The following is an 18,260-nucleotide window of genomic DNA, read 5'->3' as shown; positions in this document are numbered from 1 at the left end:
GGCGGGGAAGATGGACCCGGCGTCCTCGTTGGGCTGCAGCCTCAAGGATGTGAAGTGGAGCTCGGTGGCCGTGCCGCTCGACCTGCTGGTCAGCACTTACCGGCTGCCCCAGATCGCGCGGCTGGACAGCGGTGAGTCCCGGCCGGGCGGCCGGCTCGGGGCAGAGGGACGCGGTCCGCGGCCGTGGCGCGGGCGCCGGGGAGGGTGGGACCCGGTGGGGAGTGGGCTGCCCGCCTCAGCGCTGTAGTTGGCTGGAGCGGCTGCCGCAGCCCTGGCGCGTTGATCTCAACTCCCCCCCAGCAGCAGCCAGAGATGTGGAAATCAAAGCCCTTGCAGTGTAATTAAAAAGGACGCTTAAAAAAATCAACACAGGGAAACCTCTGCAGATCGTAATCCGGGAGGCGAGCTGTCCCTCCCCTCTCGCCTGCAGGAATTACTCAACCTGGGAAACCCTGAAGAGTTATCTTGGGCAACTTTCTTGCAAAAATAATTGTGCTTTGGGTGGCATCTCTTTCTTGGATGCTCTCTCCCACCCTCTCTCACAGCTCCCTTGCCCAAAGAAACAGCAGCTTTAAGAGGAAAAGCTCCTGGGTGACCAGTGAAAGGGATCACATTTCTCAAAGACCTTTTATTCCAGCTTGTCTGTGTTATTGAAACGAACTGAAAGTAATTTAGGGCTGTGTGTGGAAAATGTTTATAGCCGAAGTGGTGATACGCTTAAGATTAATTATTAGTTCAGCGCCTTTCCAGCTGGGACAAAAATTGAAGTCCCCCAAACTTACATTGACTGGGACCTAAGGTTAGACCTCAAGAGATAAGTTTTTATTTACTGAAACGGACCAGCAGACACCAACCAAACAGCCTCCAGCTGTTTGTTCGGCATTGTGACAACTGCAAACAAGTTGATCAAATAGTTTGAAAGTTGACATGGAAGGTGGCCACCTAGGTTTGCTTTTGTCTTCTCTTGTGTTCTCACAGTAACTTCGGTTGGTGTTGGGTTCATGCGATTTCACTGTGTGCAGAAAACTGTTCTCTTTGGGACTGCAGCCTTGGAGGTACCTGGCCCCAGGCTGGTTGGCAGGGAGATAGTTATGGCCACCCAGGCCAATCCCAAGAGCACCGGGTAGGAAGATGGCTTTTCAAGTCTCAAGGACTTGGGATCCTCCTTTTCTGAGACACAAGAGTGTGTAACATGAGCTATATAAATGTCCAAAGGCACGGTTCCTGTTCCCCTGTTTCTTAGGGGAAGAATTAGGGTTAGATTAGGCAATTGAAGCACTAATGTGAAAAATAAATGCAGGAAAGTTCAGGGAAGCTGGAGAGCAGGTGTGTCTTGCTAGCCGTGTCTGTCTGGTGATGGTGGTGGTGGACATTGGGAATAAGCTAGGAGAGTTCAAACTAGTAATAAAGTGCAGATGAATTCAGGCGGAGACAGGTGGCGTATTGAGGCATTTTGCTTGGAGTGGGCACGAGAAAGTGTTTTGTGTTTTAAATTTCTATAGTTCTAAATCTCTGTCTTCATAGTGCCATTTTTTCTAGCCGCTGTGCAAAATTGTGTATTTTTGGAAGGTTTTGAGTCTTTATAAACCCATACATTCCTGACCTTGCACACCTCTGCACACTATCCCAAAACTTTTTAGCTAGGCATACAGCATTGCTGCCATGTAGTGTGAAAGTCAATCAAAAGCTTCATTAAACTGAAAGTTTAAAAAGTCTGAATATTAGTTGCAGACATTACTTTTACCCGTGTTCTTACTCCCGCCATTCATAAAAAGGATCTGAATCAGCACTGTACTCATCCCACACTTCTTTTTACAATTAGGACGTGGGAAGCAAGTCTTAACACTGTGTCCTTTCAAGCTGTGGAATGAATTTTGTTCACCATGTGTAATTTCAGTTCATTTTTGTTAAGTTTCTCTTTTTATTACTCTTGAGGGTTACAGTGTACACACAAATGTGGCATTAAAGCAAAATACTGCCTCATACCTTACTTTTTTCATTTAGCTGTCCCATCCTATTTAAATATTTTTAATAGCTTCATAATATTCCTTGAGAGGGCTATACCTTAAAATCTAGTCATGGGTGGTGGACATCATGCTGCTTCAGCTTCTGGTAATGTAACTTGTGATGTAATGAAATCCTTGTATATATCAGTAAGTCATTTGTTTGGATTATATACTTGCTGAATCCTTTTCAAGTCCTAGGTATCTGCTGTCAAACTGCTTTAGAGATTAAAAATGATAACTCAGAAGAATTTTGGAAGTACCGCTATTCCCACACACAGCCTTAAAATATTGAATATATTTAAAAAAAATAACCCCATTTAAATTTTTGCTAATTTGATGGGGCTGGGGTGAGGGTAGGAGGGCTGTACTTTGTTAATTCAATTTGGGAGGACCTTAAAAGAGTCAGTCATAGAGCCCACACTTATTTTTAATCATGTTTCACAGTAGTGGTTACAACATGTTAAGTACATGGTGCCATGTTTATAAATGCTATATGTGAAATCTCAAGTTTTGTGCCATCCACTTCCTATAAGTGTCCTTTTGCCAATTTTAGTATAGCAGGTACATTATATACACACACCCTGTACTTAGACATGGAAGGTAGTCATTTTCCAAATCATTTGTTTTAAGAGACTAGAAAGAAATTGAAAAACATGCCACTAGTTGACATGATGCCAAGAGAAAACTGTTGGCTGATTTTTTAAAAAAAGATTTATTTTTATTTATGCAAACAAGAACTTGAGTGTTGGCCAGAGTGGTGCAGGGGGTGAAAGGATTTACCAGAGAAAGAGTGGGGAGCAGAACAGGCTGATCTGCTGAAATTCATGGTTGAGGGGAGCAGCTGGAAAGACAGGAGAGATCTGCTCTGCCATCAGCTCTCTGGCTGGGGATCTAACTTGGCTGCAGTGGCTGCTGATCTCTTTATTGTGCTGAGATTTAACCCCTTGTGCCATCAGGAAGGCCCCTGCTGGCTAATTTTAAAAAATAATTAAAGATTATTAAAAATCAGATTTCATAACTGTTGTTTTCAAATGCCTACTAGGTGCTGGTATGCTTCTGCATTAATGGTTTGTAGTTCTCAAACTCTCAGGAACTCCATCTTAAGGACTTTGAGAACCTGAGATTCAGGGAAATCGCATGACTGTACTTAGATGGGATTGTCAGCGACTTTCTGTCTCTATAAAGACAGACCTGTTATCTCAGATTGTCTTGCTCCCTCAGACTAAATTGGAGTAGGTTTAGAGTGGGCCTACCGCCTGCTCTAAATAGCTCCACTGTCTCTCTCAGAGCTTGAGGACCGGAAAGTCAATATTTTTAAAACAGTGTAGACACCGAATTAAGTGCTGGCCTCATCCATCATATTTAGACAGCTTTTTACTTCCCAGAGGAGTGGTTGAAAAGAGAAGAGGTAAGGGGCAGCAAGGAATAAGAAAGTAAGAATCAGAGAAAGAAGGGAAAAAGTGGGATCTGAGGGCTTAAGATATATTGATGTGTCTGCTGAAGTTACAAGTACATTCGCCATACTTAAAATATTAACTGCACAGTAAGTAAAGTACTCTCCAGTTTTTGCATTATTGTATGTCACTCATGAAATGCCAGCCAGACATATGCACTCAATCTTACATGTCCCTAAAGGTGAAATTGTCATTGTATGTATTGTAAGATATATGCAAATTTAGAGAACCTTTATGTCAATTTCTAGAGGTTCTCAGAAGTGAAGTAGATCTCAGCAAACCAAGGTCTTACCCCAGTTAGCAATACTATTAAGAAAACATTTAAACGAATCATCAGTCTTAGCAATTGTTGGCTATAAAACCAATTTCAACAAATGTGTTTATGGCACAGAAGAGGGCAGAGAAAATGCTAACCCCTATCCCATTGCCAGCCTGTTCTTACTCAAAACTGGGTCGATGGAAAATTGCTCCTTCTCTGTTTCTTCAACATTTTTTCTTGGAAAGGCTCAGAAGACATGGTCTAGAGCAGCGTTCTTCAGACTTTTTTGCTTCTGTAACTTCTAAAAGATTCTATACTCCTAAGAGATTCTGTACCCTAAGCACATTTTTAATCTGGTTGCTGAAACTTTTCATTTTAAGTTTAAATCTTTGTAAAGGATGTCATTTTCCAGCATATTGCAAATGTCAGCCCTTTAAATTGCTTCATCATTTAAAAAACTAGTAGGATCTATATCTAATCACCAGTTATCTCTCTTTAAAAAAAAAAAAACACAATTAAGTTCTTCAGCTATTAACATTTTTATACCTTTCCTTTTCTCTGGTTCCTATTTCCATTTTCTTCCCCTATAGAATTCTATTTCAATTCTAATTTTTTTTTTTTAAGGCCAGTGTCTTTTTGAACACTGACATACTTACTATAACAAAAGAAAAAATTTTAAAGTATATACATTGGAAGTCTTTTGTATTTCTTTTGACATTTAAAGCTCTTCATATGTGAATATATCTTTGTTTGAAACAGAGAGTTGGAAATTGCCTCACCTAGACAAGTTATGGGATGAAGGGGACTGTCACTCTTCAACATGCATTAGCATTTTTATTTGTCTTTTGTTAATTGCCCTGAGATCTTTACACTTTATGGTAAAGCAGTTTAAAAAAGAAGATTTAGGAAGGTAATAAAGATACATTGCCTAAGACATTATTTTTTTGGTGTAATAGGCATACAAGCTGATAGGGATATCAGGTATGCAAGATAATAATTTAAAACTTATTAGTTACCATCCTTCAACTTCCACAGTTAACTTTTAGGACTTTTTTTCCTTTTTAAAGGAGGACTTGTGTAGTGGTGAAGGACAGCTTTCATTCATCACTGGATGGTGTTGCTCATTCAGTCATGTTCCCAGGGGATCGTTTTTTAGGGGATCGTTTTTTTAGATGAGAACATTTGGAAACTTGTGTATCTGTAAACTGATTCCCTTAGAGCTGTGATAGTGAACCCCTAAGGAAAAAGGAAGACCAAGTCTTCATAACTGATGAGGAGAGAAAACAAGATAGGGCTTAGGCAACCTAGCAGAGGCAACCTAGCAGCACTCCCTCCTCTAGCTGTGTGGTGGCATCAGCTGACTGAGCCCCAGGCCTGTTGGAACTTGGGAACTTTGGTCCTGCTTTGCACTGAGGTGCTCTTAACTTTTTGAAGTGTCTGGATGAATGAAGGAACCAATAGGGACCCTCAGGTGATTGTGAGACTCCAAATGACTGCAAATGTCAAAGACAGTTATAGATCCATGGTTAATCTTTGAAATTAGCATAACTTCTCAAAATCTATTCCACAATTAGTTTCGTCGATCTAAATCTATGCCTGCCTTTGTGTGCCTCACTCCACAAGGATGTGTATACTCATCTGGCTTCATGTGCGCTTGTGTTTTGTCCTTTAAGAGGACATACTAGCTCCAGGGGAGAGAAACAGTATTTTAGAGGATGCTGGATTTGGAGCCCAGAGACCTCTGTTCCATGCAGATGTTACCATTTCATGGTCCAGTGATCCTGGTCTGGTCAGGTCTTTTAACTCCTGATTTGTAATTTTCTCATGCAACAGTTTATAATAACAGTTTATTTCATAGTTACTCATAAACACGTTTATTCAATCAGCTAATACTGATAGCCCCTGCTAACCCTTTTTATAAGTGTGGGGACATTGTCACTGAACAAATCATATAAAAGCCTCTGTCCTCAAAACCTACTGACTATGATAATTAAGTGCAATAATATACTTGAAATACATGTGTGTTGCAAAACAATAGGCATATACACGATTGGTATAGTGGAGCTGCAGAGTGGTTGAGGCAAAAGCTTCAGAGTATATCATTTCATTTAGGCAACAGAAGTCCACTGAATAATAGACTTTATTATTTTTGTACAGAGAAAGAAACTGAAGAGAATGTTCTGGGTGATTTTAGTGTGTTTCCTTTTGAGTTACTGAGTAATTCACAAGTTATAAAAAAAATAGCATAAGGTCTTGATCATCGAGATAGTGTTATAAACTAACTAACCCCAAATTGTATTTGGGAGAGGCCGGAGCAGGAAGTTAGGAAATAAACTTCTGATTTAATCCAGAATCAGTTGTGAGTCTGACCAAATGCTTCTAAGACACTTCAATCTTTTTCCAACGTACATTCATTCTCTGCTATTACTCAGTTGATGGTGATTTGATGAGAAACTATAATTAAATAAATGCTGTTGGGAAAGAAGTGCTTAGTTTAAAGTTATACACCAAGTAGGAGATGAAGGAAAGTCTCTTGCATATTTTGTATACCTTTTACTTTCTTTAACTATCATTTGTAAGTTGCTCTGCTGAACAAAGATGAAAATAAACAAAGTAGGAGAGGACTTTGTTGCAGGCAATATACTGTGCTACTAAACGTTTAGTCCTACAAGACAGTATTTGCACATAGCTCCCTTTGGTGCTTTGAATTTTCAAGTAAGATGGCTGTCTTGAAAGTGTTTAACTGAGTTTCCATATGGCCAGTAAAAGTCTTAAGACTTTTGGTTCATCTATAAAAGGAAAACTGGGTTGACCTTTGTGATCCACTACATCATATTTTAAAGAGGGAGTATTTTAGCCTCTTTCACTCGTTTGTCTGTCTTATTGAAATAGCAACTTCTTGGAGACCAGCTTGTAAACTCATTTATTTTTGTTTGAGATTCCTGAGGTATCTGTCTTTTTACTTTAAGGAGTTATGGTTCTAGAAGACTCAGAAACTCCTTTTTGTCTTCAGAAGGACTATCAATGTTAAAACCTTTGTTGTATGCACCTTGCAAAATAACTTTGATTGCTGGTTTATGTATTATTTTATTATACTTGACAAAATAGAAAAGTATCTGCTGAGATATTTTAACTCTCTTGGGATGAAGTCTTCTTTTAGATGCTTCCCCACATCTCCCTCCCCCCCCCATCCCAGTTTAAGAAGAATTTTAACCTGAATTTTAGGTTAAAGGGATCGAAAAGAATTTTTGTTGTTTCTCAACACAGTGCTTGGCATTTCTGAGGCAATTGATAGGCATTTAATAAATGAACAAGCAAATATCAATATTGAACAATTTAAGGTCTAAAATACTTATTATTTTTAAGATTTAAAAAAAAGGTTTATTTATTTTTGCATACAGAACTGGGGTACAGGCCAGAGGTGCAGGGGTGATGCAGGATTCATCAGAGACAGATTAGGGAGCAGAACAGGCAGAGTGACGAAGTACACTGCTGAGGGGAGCAGCAGGCAAGACAGGAGAGGTCTGTTGCACCTTATAGGTCACCTCCAGGACCTGGATCTGACTGGAGCTGCTGTGCCTGGCTTGCAGTGCTGCACTTTAACTCTCTTCGCCACCAGGGAGGGCCCCATATCGCTTATTTTAAAGTTACCGATTTTTGCAGGTCTAAAATAGAATTTTCACTTTTACTTCAAATGAGGTAAATTTTGTATTCTTAAATATGTAAATGAAATGAAGGTGGTGGCCCCTAAAATTAGCAACAGGAAGACCATCTTGAGGTATGTGATATTGATTCTTCAGTTCTTTAGTTATCAAGATTTAAATAAGTTATATCTAGAAATGACAACTCATTTTTAGGTTTCCCGCTTCCTTGCTAGTTCTTGTAAATTGAATATTAAAGGCCTCCTTCACATGTTATATGTAATTATGCCACTGAGTTTTTGATGTTACACGGCCTTCAATCCTTGGAACTAGTTAACCTTCGCTCCCATAAAGAGGAGGCCTGATCCGCTAACTTCACTGTCTTATCTTGGAGCATCAGGGATTTTAGTTCTCAGTAAAGCAAACCACTAGGTTTTAACAGTGTGACAAGACCACGACTGCTAATTTGGTACATTTGTCATCTTCGTAGAATAGCTTTAAGATTGACTTGAAACCATAGTGTCTTAATCCCAGACAATGAGTTTCCTTTTAGGCGCTTGCAGGAGTATTACATAGTGGTAAGAGAAGAATGACAAAACAATGTTCTGAGTCCTTTCCCATTTTTGTGGCTGAATTACTTTATAATTATAGGTTAAGTCATTTTCATTGGTTTGCTAATTCTTAAACTTAGTTTGAAGTGTTTAAATACCACTTGGGCTTTGATGGCTTTTATGGTTGTTTAACAAATACCATTTTGCTGAATTTAAAGTCCAATGGGAAGTCTTCAAATCACAAAGATATTTGCTATTCAGGTTAATACTTAACTTGTTACACTAAGTTATGATCACGCCACATTATAGCTTAGCAGGAATGTGACTGTGAACAGTGCTTACTTACCTCTATGAATGTTGAAAACGGAATTATGTCCTGTTGTTTTTCCTACTTAGTAAAGAAAAATTTCCTTGGTCAGCCTTTTTTTCATGCTTTCTTTTTTAAATACTACTCTTTTTTTAAAAAAAGATTATTTATGCTTACAGAACTGGGGTACAGGCAGAGGTTCAGGGGCGGTGAGAGGATTCACCAGAGACAGAGTGGGGAGCAGAACAGGCTGACTAACCAAGTAGTACACTGCTGAGGGGAGCAGCGGGCGGGTCAGGAGAGGTCTGCTGCACCATGTGGGTCACCTCAGGGACAGGTGGGATCGAACTCATGCTGAAGTGGCTTTAGCTTCTTAGTGCCGTGCTTTAACCCGCTGCACCACCAGGGAGGGCCTCAATACTAGACTTTTAAATGTTAGAAATAAAAATCTGCTCTTGATAATTAGTTCACATTGACAGTATTCTTCTCTTAAGGAAACAGTCAAATAACTAGAGGTAATTGAAAAGGATAGGTATTTTTTTTTAACATGCATGTTACCTTGTAGGTAATTAGGAAGCACTGGTTGAAAAGAACAGGACATCCAGCTGTTCAGACCTCACTTAACCTTCAGTGACTGCTGTTCACTTTGCCTCTCTCCTTTAGCATCAACCGGCAAGTAAGAAATGGTTGCAGTCAAAGAACTAATATGCATTCCTTTGTCATTCTTGGCCCTCAGTAACTTAATGCTCTGAGATCTTCAATTTTAGTTTGTTTCAGTTGAACCTTTAAAATAATACAGGATGCTTTTATGCCACAGACCACTGGCCCACAAAATCAATCGAACACAAGACCCAAGTTAAAAACAATTTAATTAGCTCTAGAAGGTTCGTATTACCTACTTAAAAATAAATAAGTAACACGAAACTTTATTAAGATATTCTTCTGTTATTTTTTCCTGTTTATTTTGAGCTCATCTCTAGCTACCCCAGAGAGGAGTAGACAGAATCAGAAGTAATTCTCACAAGCTCCTCATGGCCAGGTACATCAGTTAAGGTTAATTTCAGTTGTGCACAGCAAGGGGAAATAGTGGCTTATATAGCATGGAGATGTCTTTCATTTTCATATAAGAGAAGCCTCACGGCGCATGGTCTGGGGCTGGTAGGCAGAACCAGTGAAGGGCCCAGGCGTCTTCCTATTCTGTCATCTTTAGCCGGTCATTTTCACTCCATGGCCTTTGATGGTTGCTGGAATTCCAGTGTATCTGTATCCCTGACTGCAGGAAGGACAAAGGCAGACTACTAGTCTGATCCTGACTCACTCACATCTCACTGGCCCAGACTTAACACATTCCAATATGGGCCTGAAAAGGAACTGAAGGCTTTAGCTGGGCCCAGTGCCCAGGAGTTCTTTGTCTAGGGGCAATGGGTATTGGGGAACACCTAACTCCCTCTGCCACTCAGAGTTTTTACTTTGGTGCTCTTTATTCACCTTTTTCTTCTACTGAAAACATATTAAAAAAAAAAAAAACATGCATTGGGTCCTAATTCCTTGGCATTTCCTTCTGTGCAGGTTTGGTCTAAAATGGTGTATGCTTCTTGCCCTGACTTCTTTTTTTCTTTTCATGTTTGAGTTTGAGCTACAGCCTAACATTGGTTCTATTTAAGAAGCTTTACTTACTTTATAAATAAGCCATAAAAAGTTGTTTACTTGTAAGAAATTGTTCTTAAATAGGGAATCCTCAATTCCTTTTTTTGGCTTGTATACTTTTCAGATTTTTTCTGCACACAGTGGAGATAGTTGTCCAGTTTTTTGGACGGTGCTGTCTATTCCTTCTGCCAGAAAGGGTTGTGTTTAAAAAAATACATGGGTACTATTTTCCCCAGGTACTGTTAACATAGAGAATTGAGACAGTATAGGCAAACTGATAACAATGGATTATTAGTTTTAATTCCAGAATATATAAGCTGTTACATACTCATTATTAAGATTTTCCTATTATTCAGGCATGGGATATAAATGTAGAATATATCTAAAGTGTGACTGAAATATATATAAAATACTACTTTAAATTTTACAGTTAGACCATGAGTATTTTCTTTCATTATAAACACGCTCTGAAAAGACTAAATGGGATTCTTTGTAAATGACTAGTTGGGAGTCTGTTATTACCAGTGAACTATTATTTATTTAATCAGTTTCTAGCTGTTAGACATTTAGCTATTTTGAGTGTATGTCTTTTGGAGTTGCTGGAGAGCACATTAGTATTCAAAACTTATTATTTTTAGATGTTGACATTTATTGCCAAATTACGTATAGGAAAGTTGGTACCACTCGTAGTACCATGGATGAGTAAGCCCATCACTTTTGTTCATTGAATGTCATAGTGTTTCTTAGTCTTTGCTAATTTAGATAATTTTAAAATTGGTACTTTTTCAAATTTATATTTCCTGCATTACTAGTAAAATAGCTTCAGTGTTTTTATCATATTTCTTTTGTGAATTTTTTGAGATGTCTGTTTAAGTTTTTGGTAGAGATTTTGCCCTATAATAAAAAATAAAATCTTGGTGTCCTTTCTTCTTAGCTTTCTGCAGAATGTTTACAAAGTCTTCAGGATTATTTGGGGTGATCACATTTTAAACTTACTTTCTCTCTCTCTCTTTTTTTTTTTTTGGCTGTTATGAATAGGAACTACTTGTTTCTGAAGTTAAAGAATTGTGATTAATTTACTTTTATTAACATTGATTTTGAATTTAGTTGTTATATATATTTACTGTGGCTCTGTGGCCAGAGTTCTGAGAGAAAGAATCCCTTTTCCTTGAATGAAATAAAATAATCTCATGAAAATCTGCTAAAACCATGGTGTGTATTGGCAACTATAAATATATTTGATTTCATGTTATAAAGTTGCCCACAGATACTTTGTTGTTGATAGGTTTTTGATGGATGGGGAGTGGTAGTAGAGGATTCACCAGAGACAGAGTTGGGAGCAGAGCAGGTGAATCTACTGAAACACACTGCTGAGGGGAGCAGCAGGCGGACAAGAGTAGTCTGCTGTGCCGTGTGGGTCACCTCCCTTACTGGAGATTGAACTCACGCTGCATTGACAGCAGATAGCTTCATAGTGCTGAGACTAATTACTTGCACCACTGGAGAGCCATCTTCCCTTTCACTCTTTGGTTTAAAAGAGTAAGTTGACATAGTTATAAGAATACTTTTTCACATGTGACCTTAAGGAAACCTGAAGTCCTACATTTTGGGTAGACTTTTCTGTACCAGTTCCTCTCATGTGAGCGATGAACTATGGTATCATGAGAGCCTGATGAAGCTTGGGGTCTGAGAGATGATTCCAGAAAATAAATAATTGAGATTCACAGATAATTCAGTACAGGGGAGAAGTGAACATTATAATTTGTCATTTCCTATGTTGACTATCTATATGTTTTCCTTTTTTTTCCTGTATTTTTAAAAATTATTTTATTTTATTTATTTATTTTTTATTTTTTATTTATTTATTTTTTTTAAGATTTATTTATTTGTACATACAGAACTGGGGTACAGGCCAGAGGCTCAGGGGCGGTGAGAGGCTTCACCAGAGACAGAGTGGGCAGCAGAACAGGCAGATCGACGAAGTACACTGCTGAGGGGAGCAGCGGGCGGGTCAGGAGAGGTCTGCCACACCATGTGGTCACCTCCGGGGGTAGGCGGGGATCGAACTCATGCGGAAGTGGCTTTGGCTTCTCAGTGCAGTGCTTTAACCCGCTGCGCCACCAGGGAGGGCCATATTTATTTATTTTTTATATACATGTTTTCTTAAGCATAATGACTAAAAGAAGAAAACAGTGTACTTCTGTGTATAGCAGTGGTTGATGGGAATAAAATACATATCTGTGACTGCTTATCATCTGAAGACTCTACAGATAGTCGTATTTACCATAGGGTTGCAGTGACAGTTGCTGAAGTAAAGTACACCATGACTTTAAGAGAATCTCTTAGCACCAGAAGAGCTACTTTAGTGGATCAGGTAGTTTGTGAATGTACTCACTCCTTTCTGTCTTCTCTTTCTTTTCTCTTCACTCAGTTGAATAGATATCAACCTCATTATTTGTGTGTAATTGAACACAGTGTGCTAGTTATCAGAAAACTTTCATGTTAAAAAACAGAGCCTTGAAGATAAGGGAAAGGGAAATAAAAGAATTGAAAATAAAATACCATTTATCTTCTGCATACTTTTTAAAATTACCATAATGAAATAAAACTTAACTTCTCTCTAATTATAAATATAATAGTCATTGTGAAGACTGAACACATAAACATTTTTAAAAAGTAAGGATAATCTGAAATCCCACCCTGAGGTAACACCACTGTCTACATCTGGGAACTATCATTTTGTTCATCCTTTATTCACAGGTGACTGTTAACAATTGTACATAAACAAAATGTTTTACTACTTTTTCTTCCTATCACATCTACCCCTGTTCCTCCAACCCAATCCTTCCTGCCCTCACATTCACTTTAATAGTTCAGTGCATATCCTTCCTATTTTTCCTCTATTCATGTGATACTACATTGACTTTAAATATATAAATGTACACAAAGAATTCTGTCAGTGCTTTATAGAAATGGGATTACGTTATAAATATTTTTTGGCCTCATATTACTCATGGGACTCTTTCTGAATAGTCTGGTATAATACAAATTCATTCTTTTTTACAGCTGCATATTACTCCATGATGTAGAAATACTTATCTTTCTATTGATTGGTGTTCAGCTTGTTTCTTAGTACTGGCCTCTGTGTACTAAACTAAATCTCTGTATATAATACCATTAATTTGTTCATTGTTTCTATAGAAATCTATGGTTTCTATGTATGTTTCCTTTTTCTTCCCTAAACATCTTTGATAGCTTTGTCTTCCTGGTATTCTTAATCTCACATGCAGATGCAATTAAGTCTTTTAGAAAATAGTGCAGAAATGTGGGTCTTACCAAAAACCCAATTCAGGGGCCTCTGTGGTGGCATAGGGGTTAAGTCTCAGTGCTAACACCACTGTGGCCTGAGTTCAATCCCTGGCCACAAAGCTAACCCACCTATGGTGCAGTAGACCTCTCCTGTCTCACCTGCTGTTCCCCTCAGCAGTGTATTTCAGAATATCTAACTGTTCTGCTCCCCTCACTGTCTCTAGTAAATCCTCTTACCCTCCTACACCCCAGTTCTCATATGCATAGATAAATAAAATTAATCATTAAAAAAAAAAATTCACACAAGAAGAAATATTTTAAAAGATGTTGCCAAAACACTATCCAAAGCATATATAATTCTCATTTTATTTATTGTTGTAGAGAATTCTACTTCTCCAAAACCAGTCAATGTTAGGTATTATAAATATTAGCCAGCCTAATAGATATAAAGGAGATCTTAATGTTAATTTGCATTTCCTTAATTTTGAGTTCCTTTTTTATATGTATGTTTACCATTTAATATACTATAATGTGAACTGAAATTCATAGATTTTTACTATTTTTTCAGTTGTTGGCTTATTCCTGCCAATTTCTAGATGTCATTATATATATGAGAGATATTTTATATTTTTTAAAGATTTATTTTATTTATTTATGCATACAAAAGCTGGGGGGTAGGCCAAAGGTGTGGGGAGGGCATGAGAGGGTTTACCAGAGACAGAATGGAGAGCAGAACAGGCAGATGTGCTGAAGTACACTGCTGAGTGGAGCAGCGGGAGAATCAGGAGAGGTCTGTTGGGCTATGTGGGTCAGCTTCTGGCCTGTGATCAGACTCCAGCTGCAGTAGCTGCTAATAGCTTGAGTGCTAAGATTTAACCCCTTGTGCCACCAGGAAGGCTCTGAGATATTTTTTCTTATTTGCATTTATCTTGTCTATTGACTTTGCTTATAGTTATCCATTTAAGAATTTGTAATTTGTACATGGATCACGAGTTTCTTTTTCTATGTTTTCATTCTTGACTGAGAAAGATCTCCCTGAACTCTAGAGGATACATGTGGTCTCTTAGATATTCTAGGAAGATTTTAAAAATTGTCTTGTCTTTAATCCGTCTGGAATTAATTTTTGCATATGATGTAAGATTTTTATTTTCTTCCAGACTGTTATGCCATCCCATGTATTCAAAAGTGTGTTTACTGAATTGAACTATCTTTGTCAAATTAATTTTGTCCTTTAACAGTAAGTGGAAAAAACTCTTAAGCCACACCTTTCTTACAGGGAATGACTTGTGCTTGGATCTAAGAACACATAATATTAATGAAATGTGAAAACAATCCTATACTCCCCAAAGGAGAGGAGTTGTGGCTACAACAATCCCTTGTCTTGACTTTTCAGTCTTTTCAGTGGCTGCAGAGACCTAGGAATTGTTTTTCCAAAGAAAATGTTAATTCATTTCAAAACCAGTGCTATCCTGGTGAGGCTGGGAAGTGATAGTGGCTTGTTAAATGCTTTCTGGAAGCACAGTCCAGATGCTTTGGCAGTAAGTTTTCTCCAGGGAAGAATTTGTTTTAAAATGATGCTTCACTAAACCGCTGTGTGTGTGTGAGTGTGTAAGAGAAAGTATGTGCCTTTCAGGATGTAAGAAGCTCATTGGAAGTGTATTTCAGCGCCCTGTTATTTTTTGGATAAGGGATGCCCATTCATACACTAGTCTTATGGATATGTGTGTTTATTCTTAAAAACCCAGAAAGATCCACATCTGTTCACTTTGAAGGATTTAAAGTAAATTTGTTTTATATTTCCCCAAACTTCCTCCAAATCCTTGATTGTCTACCTGGCTCTTATTATTTCACATCAAGGACCAAAATTGAACCTTTTTTTAGGAAAACAAGGAGCAACAAAGGACTTTATATCTCAGTGTCCAAAAGCCAGACTGTCTGCATATGTACAGGATAAAGGAGTGAGAAGACAACTCATAGCATTTTATCCTGTGAGATTTTCTGCCGTGTATGAACAAAGACTCAGTTCTGCATGCTATGAGGAACTCTTTATTTTGAAACTGGGCTTAAAAATTTTATCACTTCACTTTTTAGACAGATTTTTTTTTATCTTATTAGACACATCTTTTTAAGGCTTCCGAGAGCGAGGACCCTGTCTTCTCTTTCCATTGTACATTTCCCAGGATGCAGTGGGCCCACTGATGGATCAGAAATCTTATCTGAATCACTCTTCTGCAGGGCTCCAGGCCCATCCCTAAGTATTTGTGAGTGCTGCCCCGGTGCACACAGGTACATAGACCCTACTTTTCACCTTCTGCCCTTTTAACCAGTCCAGACATGGAAAGAAGTGAGAATTCCAGCAACCACTCCTTCAGCTCAAGGAATATTTTTTTAAAAGATTTAATTATTTATTCATACAGAACAGGGGTATAGACCAGAAGTGCAGGGGTGGTGAAAGGACTCATAGAAACAGAGTGGGGAGCAGGACAGGATCCAGCTCAAGGTTTTTATAAAATTCTTTCCTAATCTCTGGCTTGTCTGATAATCTCAAGTCCCGAAGAGCCTTAATATACATGCATATTTTTTAAGGATTTACTGAATTATATTCACATATATCCACCTCATTGAAGAAGGTTAAAAAAAAATACCCTGAGACTAAGTGAACTAACATTTCACTGATAGAACATTAAGACTTAGTTATACTCTTTAGTCAAAAATGCTTAATTTGCCCCTGAATTTGTGAGAATATTTCAAAATGGAAATGAATGTATTTCAGTGATTCTGAAGTGTACATCTTAGTATTTGTGAAATCAAAATGTATCTTATAATAAATGCCTTGACATAGTTTAATCTGTACTGTTTTTTTCTTCCCGTATAATAAGGATTGTTTCACACGTGATAGGATTCTAAACTACACAAACTGGTTGTTTCAGGAGGGTCTTGGAGTCAGATAAATCAAAATACAAAGCATGCGTGTGAAGATGTAACTTTGAGATCCTAATACAGGGTGGGAGCCCTTCTAAACTGGAAAATTCTCTGGACTACCCAACCCTCATTGAGAGAAGACTAGATTACATTTAACATTTAACATCAGCTAAGATAAGACTCCCTGTTATATACAATTAGGGTGTAATTTTTCTCTCATGCCACATTTTCCAACTTTTAAAAAAAGATTTATTTATGCATACAAGACTGGGGTACAGGCCAGAGGTACAGGGGATGAGAAGATTCACCAGAGACAGTGTGGATGTGCTGAGATACACTGCTGAGGGGAGCAGCAGGCGAGACAGGAGAGGTCTGCTGTGCCATGTGGGTCACCTCCCTGGCTGGGGATTGAACTAGTGCTGCAGTTGCTGCAAATAACATAATAGTGTTGTGCTTCAACTCGTTGCACTACCAGGGAGGGCCCACATTTTCCAACTGAAAGAATAACTTGATTTCTGTATCTCCTAGTAGCTGCTGAGGGCAGGGAGGATGTCTCATGTCCATCATTGTGTTCCCAGCACAGTTTCCAAACTGTATTACCTCAGCAACATGTAAGTGTTCAGCAGAGCCTTGTTTAAGGCATCTTCTTTGGCACAGTATGCCTCCTCTCCCCCCTTTTAGCTTGAATGGTAGCTGCCAAGAAAAAATGATAGATCCATGTGCAAATCCCTGGAACCTGTTTATTACTTTATTTGGAAAGTAGATATTGCACGTATCATTGACAGTCTTGAGATGAGGTCATCCTGGATTACCTGAGTGGGTTCTAATTCCAGTGACAATTGTCATTGCAAGAGAAAGGCAGAGGGAGACTTATGAGACAAACATAAGAGGAGGAGGCAGAGATTGGAATGATACAGCATGAGCCAAGATTTACCTGAAACCACCAGAAACTGGAAGAGGCAGGGAACAGAATCTCCCCTAGGACCTTCAAAGGTCCTGATTTTGATTTTTAGCAGGTAGGACTGTGAAAGAGACATTTCTGTTGTCTAAGCCACTCAGTTTGTGGCAGTTTATTATGGCAGCCCTAAAAGACCACCACACACAAGCACGCATGTACATGTAAACACACACATTTTGCTAACCTATAGTTAAATAAAATACCAGGCAATTTGTTTTTAAAATTAGAAGTTATAATATATAACCTTTTCTGGATTTTGAAAATAATGGAGTTTACCTTAACACCCATCAGTAAACTGAAGGAGAAGTGGGATTATGGAATATGGTTTTGTAAGACCATCCACTTAACAACAGTGTGTCTCCTGCCTGTTTTCTTGCAGGCACAGTGCAGTGTAGGAACCCAGAAGTGAATATTGTAGTCCTGATGCTCTCAGTGTCCTAGGACCAGTGGGGAGATAGCTTCATAGAGGGCTACAGGGAAAGTACTCTTGAGGCAGGTTTAAGAGAAAATGTTAATCAACGACTGAGTTAGTCCTTGAGGAGGGAGGCACTTTGCTGGATTTAGAATAGGGAAAATGCTCATCCTAACAAAGGTGAGGAACTTTGCCCTGAGCAGAGGCATGAGTGAGGAGAGAGGAAGAAGCCCAAAGGCAATTTGGAAGTTGATTTTGAAAGCTGTGACAAGTTGAAATTTGACCTTTATCCTGTGGCTAAACTGGTGACTCTTATCCTTCCTCACCCCTCCTCCTCCCTTCCAGAACATGAGTTAACATTTGATGTTAGACTAGACTACAATAAAATCCACTCAGGTCCCAAACTTTGATGAAATCCAATATAAAAATAAATAAACAAATTACAGTAGGATGTGTTTTGATCCTATATGTTTTTCAGTGGCAGTCTCTACAGAGGCTCAATGTAGAGTCATGGGTCCTGCATGCAATTTATTACCCAGTTACTGATAAACTCCAGCCTTCCCTCCCTCTTTCTTTTTTCTCTTTCTTCCTTCCTGATAGAATGAGTGAGTCTAATTTTCATAGAGAAATTTGGATACAGTCCAGTTTCTATTTTAAGATTAACTTATCTGGCCCTCTCTGGTGGCCCAGTGGGTTAAAGCACAGCACTGTGAAGCTATCTGCAGCCATTACAGCATGAGTTCAATCTCTAGCCAGGGAGGTGACCCAAATGGCACGGCAGACCTCTCCTGTCC

The 18,260-nt window shown here is 38.7% G+C and overlaps 1 protein-coding gene across 2 annotated transcripts in view; it reads left to right on the top strand.

The window, feature by feature from the left end:
- Positions 1 to 8: 8 nt before the first annotated feature.
- The window catches only part of GAREM (GRB2 associated, regulator of MAPK1), a 165,209-nt gene continuing 146,957 nt past the window's right edge, over positions 9 to 18,260 (top strand). For both annotated transcript variants that reach the window (XM_004683820.1, XM_004683819.1), the window contains exon 1: positions 9 to 131. In XM_004683820.1, the coding sequence (XP_004683877.1) occupies positions 11 to 131 (121 nt within the window). In that variant the 5' untranslated portion in view covers positions 9 to 10. The remainder of the gene's footprint in view (positions 132 to 18,260) is intronic.

The sequence above is a fragment of the Condylura cristata genome, unplaced genomic scaffold (assembly GCF_000260355.1).
Source record: "Condylura cristata isolate star-nosed mole 26May11 unplaced genomic scaffold, ConCri1.0 scaffold00016, whole genome shotgun sequence".
In the NCBI taxonomy this organism is placed as follows: domain Eukaryota; kingdom Metazoa; phylum Chordata; class Mammalia; order Eulipotyphla; family Talpidae; genus Condylura; species Condylura cristata.
The sequence above is the reverse complement of the archived record's forward strand: the minus strand, read 5'-3'. Positions and strand labels throughout refer to the sequence as shown.